The sequence below is a fragment of the Pecten maximus genome, chromosome 7 (assembly GCF_902652985.1).
Source record: "Pecten maximus chromosome 7, xPecMax1.1, whole genome shotgun sequence".
In the NCBI taxonomy this organism is placed as follows: Eukaryota; Metazoa; Mollusca; class Bivalvia; order Pectinida; family Pectinidae; genus Pecten; species Pecten maximus.
Window position 1 is genome coordinate 28,538,862 of NC_047021.1, and position 12,121 is coordinate 28,550,982.

The 12,121-nt window shown below is 34.7% G+C and overlaps 1 protein-coding gene across 1 annotated transcript in view; it reads left to right on the forward strand.

Annotated features, from left to right (window-relative positions):
* Positions 1–12,121, forward strand: part of LOC117331162 (protocadherin Fat 4-like) — a 49,476-nt gene that overhangs the window by 7,242 nt on the left and 30,113 nt on the right. Inside the window, 2 exon segments of the mRNA XM_033889759.1 lie at positions 10,621–10,846; positions 11,731–11,858. Of these exon segments, the coding sequence (XP_033745650.1) occupies positions 10,621–10,846; positions 11,731–11,858 (354 nt within the window).

The following is a 12,121-nucleotide window of genomic DNA, read 5'->3' on the forward strand; positions in this document are numbered from 1 at the left end:
GAACTGTACTGGCATGTCTAGAAAAAATAATATTATAATTAGGAGGAAGGCTCCTAAAACATTGAATTCTGAGCTGCTGGTAGTTGGGACAATGGGGGAGGAAATACTCGGTAGTTTCAGCAGACAGATTACAAGAACACATAGGACTATCGACTAAGTTACGTGAGTCAAGTGACTAAGGAGCTGCAATTCATCCAAGTCGTGCATGATGGATCTGTCCGTGTCTAGTTCTGCAGTAATAATGGCGTGAGGGAACAATACTAGCATCGGTATTTAGGAATTTCTTAAGGTTAGTAATTCAAGGATTGTATTTAATGTCATCTGAAAGTGCGTTCCATAAACCTTGCCAAAAAATATTAGGTCTTCTGGTATTATGGAAATGTATATTAATGTGGCGAGCAGGTAGAGCATTTGTTAGGTAAGAAGGGCACTGACCATGGACGATCTTATGAAATTGAATAGTTTTATGTTTTTTCCTTAGTGCAAAGAGGGGGTCCTAGCCGGTTTCTACATTTAGTCTATGGTGACTTGTGAGTTTGGTAGCACCTGTCACGATTCTAGCTGATTCGAGTTGTATATTTTCAAGCATCTGTCATTGGCGTAAAGTTATGTTGTCACATACAATATCGCCATACTCTAGCAAAGGTCTGATAAAAGTAAAATACATTGTTTCAAGACACTTCCTGTCAATACGAAATTTAAGATTCCTGAGCAGACTAAGTTTTTTAGAGGCTTTATTGATAATGTATTGTATATGGAAATTACAAGTCTAATTTCAATTAGATTGAAGTTTCTTGCTTACTGTCATTGTTACAGTTTTGCTAGGATTAAAATTTACAAGCCATGTTTTAGACCACACGTGAATTTTTGTTAGATTATCATTCAAAAGTTGGCCGTTAGATTCGGCGTTTCCCCTTCGACATATAGAGATGTATCGTCAGCGAATAGTTTTATTGTGCAAATGAGGTCTTGTACAGTGTCGTTTATGAATATTAAAAAAAGTAATGGACCTAAGACTGATCCCTGGGGAACTCCTGCTGTAATGTATACTAAGTAGGATTGCTTACCATTTATAACAACGCGTTGACAGCGATGGTGTAAGTAGTCTGTGAACCAAGCGAAAAGGCCCCGATTTCATCAACGTTCTTTAATCTAAAGACATGCCTTAATGTAAAAATTTCACGTGAGCAGTATAGAATTGATAGGAAATCTTATTTAAGGAACTTCCTTAAACTCTGCTATGTTTTTATAGAAAATGTCAAACTAAGAAAAGTTGCTGAAACCGGGACCTGTTCTCTCTTATTTTTTATTCCATTCCCAAATGGTTCTATAGGGCTTTGTCCCCAGACTGTGAGATACCTGTACAAATGCCATTAAACTGGTGTTAAATAATTCGTGTCTGACTCTCAGTGATAAAGGGGACAAACCACACACATAACTGTCCCATCCTGTTGTCAGGATAGATACCATTCCAAAGTGTCTACGCCAAGACAGTTCATTGAAATGGTAGTCACGTAGTAACCCTTAGTTGGCCCAATTAATGTAGGCTTCGTCTTCACATGAACTTCCGGTGTTGATACGACGTTGAACTAATGACACAACAAACCTTTGTTATTAACCAATCAAAATAGTACGTTTAATTAACTGCATTGGACATCACAACTGTTAAGTTATCAGACGCAGCTGAAGCAACTATGACAAACCAATCTAACATTCATTCCCAACCAGCGTATCGAATATGTATTGAAAATATATTTAACTATACATGTAATAGAAAAATATCAAAACTAAACGTAGATGTTTCTATCAGAACTAGATATATCTCATATAATTTGGTGCTAAAAACGTATCCCAAGCTACATGATCTGTCACGTTCGGATGATACGTGTTAACTTGGCTTGTCATCAGCGGTTGGAACTGTAACGTAGATGCTTGGTTTTGTTGACTTCTCAACATAAACAGTTATAAAGTTACTCAACAACAGCATGGGCAACATTATTATTTATACATATATTAGATATCGCCATTATAGCAGTGGAAAGCCATGACACTGAAGAGAAATAAGCTGTCTGTATGTCAGGATGAATGGTTATCAATATCGATATCGTCTAAATAAATTACCATAAATGTCATAAATGTTTATAAGACAACGAGAATACAAATATGTATAAACTTTAAACAGAACAGCAGCCTCTTCCAAATGACAATGAAACCTGTTCTCTTTTACTTTTATTTTTATTTATTTTTTCGGAACTGCACGATTGGCGTGGTAGATTTTCCTTGAAGCTAACTGCTGTACTCAAAGAAAATATTTTATCACGTGAAAAAAAAAATATTAAGTTATTATTCTATTGACAATGACAGATTACTAAGTATGTTTACCAGGTTTAACCTTTACCTAACCGAAGTTACGTGGGTTTAAGGTGAAGTAAATATTTCTCGGTAATCTTATTAATTAAACTTAAATGGCGACCTTTTGCCTGTAATAAGTTGCTTTTTCAACAGATACTTTTACCACCCAAGACGAATGTTGATTAAGTAAAAGTTTGTTTGAGTTTAATTTAAATCCAATCATTTTATTTGAGATAAAAAAAAAAATGTAAAGAAATATATGAAAACGTTTGGTTATTCAAAAGGTGACAAGAAATGTTGAAAAAAATAGTATTATGTTTTAACTCTTTTCTCTTTTTGAAATGAATGGCTCCAAAAAGATGTTATCGCTAATGTGTGACAGTATATATCACAGTTATCTACATCCTATCAAAATCGCAGGTATTTGGCCAGCGGCAGTGAACAAAAAACCCTCGTACGACTTGTATTTATCTAGCAGAGGCCAACAACTGTGAATAGAGAGCAACTCCTTATATATCTCAGTGTTACCTAACACTCGATAATCGAGTAAAATCTCTGTCAACTAAACGTTATCTCTCTAGTTATAGAATAAAAGCTAGTTCAACAGTGCAATTGGCTGTGTTTGCCAATGTCGAGTGGTCGTTACCAAATACTGGATGTTGTTTGGTAATTCCTTTGAATCATAAGCTTACTGTGATGTGAATCTCATGGTGATTCTGAGCGTTTTGTCCTAATTGATTATAAACTCTTGAACACTGCAGTCTCAGGCAAACAGAAGATCGTGATCAATCGAAAACATTCAGAGAAATACCAGCGTGTAATCGAAACTGTAATTCTGTCCCGAAATAGTTTAAACGAGATCAGAATATGAAAGGAAGATATGTTTACACGAAAACCTTTAAAATGTTAAAGAAGAATAAGTCAAAAGGGTAGTTATATTTTGTTTCATCGACGACACCTGCCAGGTAAATCAGACACAGGTGATTACACATTATCATACTAAGAACCGAGGTGGGGAAAAACGGAACCATAAGACATACAAATGTCGGACAAGACATCTATCAATGATGAGGGTCATAACTCTTCACATAGTTTAGAACCATTAGACATACTTATGTCGGACCAGGAATCTTTAAATGTTGAGGGTCATAAATCTTCTCATGCGTCACTGGCATCTCTCAAAATATCATGTGCAACGTGGAAAATCACACTAATACTTAATTTTTAGCGTTTGGTATAGATTAAACAAGTGTTTTTGGATATGATATTTATTTCGCCCGAGTTAGTTTTAAAGTTGCAAGTGTTTGATATGTATCGTTTTCTTTTAGTGTCACTAAATATCGATAAAAATCAAAACTTATCGGTAAATGTCGGAAGTTATCAGTAAATAAAGGTAAATAAAGGTAAATATCGGAAATCATCAATTTGATGAAAATGTATACACTATATTTCTACTGTGGACAATGACGGTTTTAAAGGGAATACAAATGTATTACTGTTATTAGTTTTAACCAGTCAGAACGGTCCTTTCTTTTCAATGTATCCAATGTTGCTTATCAGCTGTTTCATCTTAGGATAGATTTTTTTTCGGTATATGTCCCTTTCTGTAAAATGCTCCCTTAAGGTACGTTTACCACTTTACTTCCGGACATGCGTGATAATATCAAGAAATTGCTATACTTTTCTCAGTTAAGGAGGTTCGGTATACAGAAATTGGCGAAGACTGTCTGTGAACGTACAGCATGCCTCCGATTCTGAAAAGTGGTTTATTAATTCGTAAATTTTCTTACTTACCCAAAACCAATAAATTGAATGAAATTTTCATTGTAATGGACTTAAGTTATATTGATATATAACAAAAATATTCCATTTCTTCCACATAACAGGTGCTTATATTATGACTGAGATATCCGTTAATTGGGGTTTTGATGTTAACAACATTTTTACGAAAAAGTAAATCTATTAAATTTCTTATTGTTATCATGGTGATGAACAATTTTCTTCCATTGAGAGAACGTACCTATCATTCCCTATACACTTATTCTGCACTTGACTGATTTGTGTTTATCAACATCGATGGGGGTAAAATCACCATGATAGATCATTGGTGTGTATGCACAATGTCTAAATATACATTTTCTATATGTGTGGTTTATGCTAGTTAAATAGTTCTGAGTGCTGATGTCAAATATTAACGAATTTGTGGTCGGTGTTATGACAACATTAACAGACGTGTCTAGACCCGGATGTTTTATACCGGCAACCATTTCCAAAAGGCACTGATTTATTATTTACATGACCCGGAACGAATTCTCTACGTTTTGGTTTAGATGAAGGAAGATTTTTTTTTAATCAAACATCGAAAGTTTAGTTGTATACATATAAAAGGCGACATTAAAGAAACAAGTCAAATTTATTTTGCTTTGTGTTTATTCATGCAGTGGATTTTAAACTCAAACTTGTGAAGTGTCATGTGAAACAGATGTTATACTTCCCGTCACCATGGTGACAATGCTCTATCCGAAATAGTGGACGGCTTATAATATAAGTATATATATATAATGAAGCACACTTACGTTGTTTAATTAGAGGATATCATGGTTTTCAACGACTTTCTAGACGCAGCTTGATTCGACAATTAAACCATTATGCCCGATCTTCACCATCTTTGACGTCACCGATATCTTTACTTTGCTCTTTAATTTTTGTGACTGTTCACCCTAACATTTATTCCGTATAATCCCTGTTTTATGATAACTTGGACATGTTTGACTTTGATTTAAAGTTGACGTGTGTCCCTCTACTTCACACAACTCTACAACATTAGGACACTTTAAGGATGTATACAGCTCAGTGTACGTTTGTTATTTGTGGTATTGTCAGTCAAAGCAATGTCTATATAAACAAGGATCTTGACCTCGACATCAAATTTAAGCCACACTCCGTTCGAACTTATATCTATATCTTATAGTACATTCGCACTAATACACTTCGTTAAACTAGTTTCTCTGTACCAGTGTGTTGTTGTTGTTTTTTTGTTGTTGTTTTTTTTTTTTTTTTTTTTTTTTTTGTTATTGAAGTTTTTCTGTACTCGGTCTTTTTAACTGATAGTTATCTTTAGAACATTATTGTTTATATCCGCCATATTTTATTGTGACCTATAACATCACTACTGATACATATATAAGGTATGTTAATAAGTAAATGACATACACCCAGTCAGTATCCTAACACCTATTATACACATTACTTTATGGACAAAGGTTAGAATGATATCATTAGTTGGATGTCGGTATTCTTTGTTAAAGGTATGTTGGAATTGCTATCCAGTATGTCTGGTAGATCCGTCGTCACTACCATGCCTTGATGTTAGAAAATGTATTAGTACCTGGACTTAACATAGACTGACACGGCGAGTGTCCTCGAAGAAGCGAAAGACGCTTGTTTGTCCTGAACATCTGGTCATTTTATGGGTAGTTTTGAAATTATGTCTTATTTTCTATTTTTTCAATTTGTTTCATCGATATTTAGTTGAATTAGTCATAAAGTCATGATTATATTAAACCAGTAATAAAGATACGTTAAGACTGACAATGATACACGGAATGCCTGATAAAACCTTGAAACCTTGACATGAATCAAACTGCGATACTCCGTGTAAAGTTTCTCGTACATTGTAAACTGTCTACCAATGACAACGATGGGGCTTATCATACAAATTTGGTTGTCGCGGAAAGCGTGTAACATTTCTACAGTAAAGTTATTTTCGTCCCCATAAATATTCATCATTCCATCTGATTGTATCTATTTCGCAATTTTATCCCATCCCCTGACAATAACAACATTGACACAAACAAGCGTTCTAATTGGACACATATTTTGGTTTTAAGAATGCTTAGTGATTTGCCGAGTAATATTCGCAATACTCAAATAGCGTTTGATATTAGATACTGTACGTGTATACATTTTAGCGGTAATCTTATTATAGGGAGATTTGCGCTGAAAACCTTCCGCAAAGTTACCAATTGTAGTCAATATAAAGTTTCTTGGTTTTGTTCTGCGGGTGCGCCAGTTCACCAATACCACTAATATGTCTGTATTCAGTTGTGGTCTTCTTGTGCGCCAGTTAACAATTGTCTGTATTCAGTGGTGGTCTTCTTGTGCGCCAGTTAACAAGTGTCTATATTCAGTTGTGGTCTGTTGATGCGCCAGTTACAATTGTCTGTATTCAGTTGTCTGCTGGTGGGCCAGTTAACAATTGTCTGTATTCAGTTGTGGTCTGTTGGTGCGCCAGTTCACCATTACCACTAATATGTCTGTATTTAGATATATGCTTTAAGTTTACTTCAAAGTTAGCTTCAAAAGTTATTTTTACATACACTGCTGTATTGTAACACTGAATTCGTGCCACAGAATTCAATCAAACAATATAAAAAATATCCGTTAATTTCATTGCTAGATAAATGAAAGTCCATTTATAAGAACTATCCTCCAACTTGAGAAATAATAAATCTGTTTGTTTGGATATTTAAAACGACGAGTTGGTAAGAAAATTGACACCGTTTTCATATAATCTCATTTAGGAAATTGATTTTGACCACTTAACAGACAACGAAATGAAATATCTATTCATACAAATTGTTTTTTAAACGAATGACTGCAATAGATGTAGATATTTCTGGCATCTGTGCATGTTTTATGTCATTTAATCCTTTAGAGAAGATAATTGTATAATTGATGCAATACATACGCCTGTGTGTCTTTTGTGCAATCATCTGGTAATTGTGCACCACGACCGAGTACAAGTGGCAGTTCAGATATATATGGTCGAAAAGTATTTCATAGAATGCTTGGTGAACGAATGGAAAAGGCAATAAAGGAATTCGGTGAAGTTGAAATCGTGAGAATAATCGGAGATCAAGGTCGCTATTGCTTCGAACATTAGCCATATATCCAGTCAAATGTGCTACTACAATGTGTTACTATACTGTTTTACCATAAAGTGTTGCTACAATGTGTTACTACATTGTTTTACTACAATATGTTACTACAATCTGTTACTATGAAGTGTTAATACAATACACTACCACGATGTGTTACTAAAATGTGTTACTACAATGTGTTACTTCAATATATTTGTACAATCTGTCACTACAATCTGTCACTACAATGTGTCACTACAATTTGTTACTACAATCTGTCACTACAATATGTTACTACGATGTGTTATTACAAAGTGTTACTACAATGTTACTATACTGTTACTACAATCTGTTACTTCAAAATGTTACTGCAATTTGCTTCTAGAATGTTTTATTATAATCTTTTACTATGAAGTGTTAATACAATATCTTTCTAAACTATAAAAATTGAGCATGTTTTTGTAAAATATTGTAAAATGCTGATTTGATACTATTCCTGCGTCAATTTTATTCGATCATTAGGTGCATTAAATCTCTACTATAAGATATAGTGTGTTTTGGGGGCACGGTTGTCTGGTGGTAGGGCAATTATTTTTGTGAATGTCCTTTTAGTCCAGTGCTGTTTAACCGTAAGTGACTAATTGATAAATTAAGAAATTGACAATTGGTCATAAAAATTCAAAACCAACAAACATTATTGTCAAATCTGTAACATACAATAACTGCTTAATGGTGACATATTTTTTATTTATACCACAGAGATATTAAGCAAAATATGACTAACAACTAATTTTGAGATATGCATCAGTCATAGATCAAGATATTTCTTCTATCATATTTTTGTAATTTTTATCAGAAAATATCAAAGGGTGAGCAAGAACTCGATACTATTTCCATTTATAACCCATCTATGTGTTTTAACTAATCCTTTTATGAATTTTACAACAAAATATACAGTCAGTATATGGAGTCGAAGGAAGTAGTCATGCACCTTTCCATATTTTCAAAACAGATGTATGATCACCGTCGGAGGAGTGAACATGAATATTTTGTCGAGACAGAAAATGAATGTGAAATATCACTGCTTATCTTCTTAAACATATTTTTATCGTTAAAAAGGCATTTAAATGAAAATAACGACACCGAATTCATAAAAAAAGCTGTCCTTTTGTGGTGATTCAGTTCACTTAATTATTTTTTTTTTACTTCTGAAGGACAAATTTTCGTATCAGGTTTATTTATTGACATTTCCTTTAACATGTTTTATGTAAATTAAAAATCTACCAAAACTCACAATAGGTTGACGTGAGACTTGGTAGAGGCGTAAAGGTACAAATAAATACAATGTCTTACTCAATCAAACAAGATCTACAGGTCATATTTCAGACAATCTCTGAAAACATACTGTATTTTCACTTATTTTGGCGTACTCAGAATTTAGCGCATATTCTAAATGAAAAGACCAGTGCAGTGATGAATTGGAGTACTCGCTATGCATGCCGTTGAAAAGTCATAGAAATAATCCATATAACTTGAAAACATTTGCTGATTTAAATTTTACTAAAACCAGCTAAATATAACCAAAAACAAGGCTATAAGTCTGTTCCATCTAGAATTATGAAGTATGTTTCATTAAAGGAAAATATGTATAATTCCAATATATCATAATGAGATTTACAATATCAAAGAATTTTAATTACTTCATACCGCCAAGGAAAGGATTAATTGAATCACTCACTTGTACTATAATATTAAGTATCATGAACAGACATATCTGATAATGAATTTTAAAATCTTGAAAATCTACACCACCTTATAAAGTGTAATAATGATCAATTTAAAAGAAGGTATGGATAAGTTAACGTCATCGTGCTAAGAAATGTTTCAATAAAAAAACACACTTGAAAATGTCTCATTTTTGGAAAATTTCAAAACAGTAACCCGCCCCAGACTGTACTGATGGTATTTCGTTCTCCAAACACTTAACCCTACTCACTACCGATCCGATCTACAGACAGTCACTATTGACGGAGGACTTCAGACGAGAACCTAAAACAGAGACCATAAAGTCCGGTCGTCAGCGGGAGTTCTATTGTACAGCAGGGTAGACCATGTCCCTCCAACATAACTCCACTCGGAAGTGTGTACATTGCTGCCTCTTGTACACAGTCTGTATGGTGGTGGAGTAACGGTGACGGGGTACTTAATCCTGTCAACAAGGATATATACTGTACTGGTGTCAACGTGCGTGAATTGTAAACGTGTTACCTGGCCGTATGGTAGTTTTAAATAGTTTAATGTTAACTTACTGCAATATGTTTCTTTTTTATGGTGACTTATTTCCGCGTGCTCGTATAAAACCCTTCCGAGGAACTACCTACTCCTCGCTGTTTATACTGTGTTAGAATAAGAATTTGCAATATTTATATGCAATAAATTGTTGTCCATTTAAAATACATGTACACGAAAATTCCATTGATGGTATAAGTAATAGATAGAGAGTGGTCGTTGAATAGGGATGCCATGGGTCTTAGGGTTAATCACAATAGCCACTGAATACCTTACTTTCAAGGAAGAAACTCTATACAACAATTTCTCAGAAGCGAATGTTTATCACAAGAATCTATTTAGTATTTACCTGAGTAGACTGATCGCTGTGATATATAAATATCCCTATTTAAAGGAATCTTTAATGCGTTTCCGCTCGTTGCTTTTGAATGAATGTCATACACATTTCATTTTCAACTCATATAGACAAAGGTGCCTAAGTTGAACTTCTTCCCATTATGTCAGTCAGCTTGTATAGAAATACCTGGCAACATTTTTTATATGTATCTTGATCGCTTTTAGGCGTTAAATCTTTCTTCTTTTTTTCAAGTGTTCATTTTACAAAGTTTTTGTCTGGTTTGAAATGTCATAGGATATTTGTGCTATCTCATCGTACTGAATACCGTCAATTATTCCACCTCATCTATTGTGATTTAAATAGAATTCGTAATTAATAACATATTTACTGAATTGGAGTTATATTGTCAATGGTGTAAAGTATTAATTAAAAACATGAAGAAAACTTGATTTTGACTGGGTACATGAATAGTGAATGATGATTGAAATGCATTATGTAATCACCGATAGGTGTGTTTAGTTTCATGAGCTTGCTAGTGACCGAATACATTATTTAGGATACGTTTAGTTGTTTAAAGGCTTCCGGTTAGGTTATCTGTTATGATGTGATGTGATGATTTCAATATGACTGGATATTGGCATGAAGTATTATATTGACGATATGTAATGCATTGGTAAATGACAACATTGAATAATCATAACTCTGCTTCTTTATATCTAGGTTTCGACCCCGTCTGGACCACGCCGTCCACCTCGACGACCATCTCCATCAGTGAGAACACGGCCACAGCTGTCTCAGTCTACCAGCTCACGGCTACTGACGCGGATGGCGACACCATTACATACTCCTTGTCGAGTGGTTCTGGTTTCAGCGTCATCGGTGACGTAGTGTACACCAACACAGCGTATGATTACGAGACAACGACGTCATACCCATTACAGTTCAGGTATGCCCCACTGCATGTTGAACGTAGATCGCAACTTTAAATGCCCGCGCTATCGCAAGGAGATCAACTCAAACACATCGCAACTGCCCAAAAGACACACTCATTCACCGCACGCATGCACCTCACGCACAGGGGAGACTGTCCTAAAATGACCTGAGCTGTTGATAGGACGCTTAACAATACTAAACTAAACCAAAATCCTTTATACCTTTCCTCAAATGACCCTGGCTGTTGCGAGAACGTTAAGCCCCTGAAAACAAAACTATATCTAGATATAAGCTACCGTCAATTCTAATTCCCCTTCTATATTTAAATCGTTTGTATTGTAAGATAACTTTGTCTCTGGAATATATAAAATCGTAGATAAAGCTAGACTATATAAGTTGGGTCTCTAGTATCAAACTATAGGAATATAAACTATCATCAGAATACAGCCGGGCAATTCCATACAAAACACTTAGGGACTGGTGGCCACTTCAGCCCACGGCGTCAGTGACCAATTCCTTAAAAGCTGTATGTCACAGTTTTATATTGTTCATCACTGATACTGTATCTTTTACTTAATTCGTAAATTTATGATTTCCACTCATATTTGTTTTGTAAAATCCTTAGTTAAATGCACTACGGATCAGATATTATAACTCAACCGCTGTAAATCCCAGTAATATTGACAAGATTTTCAGATGTGTAGGTATTTGCATTGTAACGAGTAGAGATATATTTTTAAAAGACAATGAACATGTTGTTTTCCTGAACTTTCCTGAACAATTACACAAAAGGTATTTTTATATATATTTTTTCTGATGTATTATATAACATATACTTGGAATTATGAACCAACTGTATACATTTTCAATCAATGCTGACCATTACTACTTTTTCAGTGCGACTGATGGAGTTACTCCTGTAACAAGTCCTACATTGACTGTATCAATAACGGACTACAATGATAACACACCAACATTCAGTCCCGCCATCTACTCCAAAACCATCCCGGAGGGATCCGCCTCAGGTACGTAATCCTCATCGGAAACAGTAAAATGTTTAACAGTTTGGTTTGGTTTGGTTTATTTTATTAAACGTCCTATTAACAGCTAATGTCATTTAAGGACGGCCTCCCTGTGCGTGCGACATGTATGCGTGTGGTGAGTATGTACGTGTGTTTTGGGAGGCTGCGGTATGTTCGTGTTAAGTCTCGGAATTTTTGCCGATTTATAGTGCTATCTCACTGAAGCATACTGCCGAAGACACTTAGCAGCACACCCCACCCAGTCA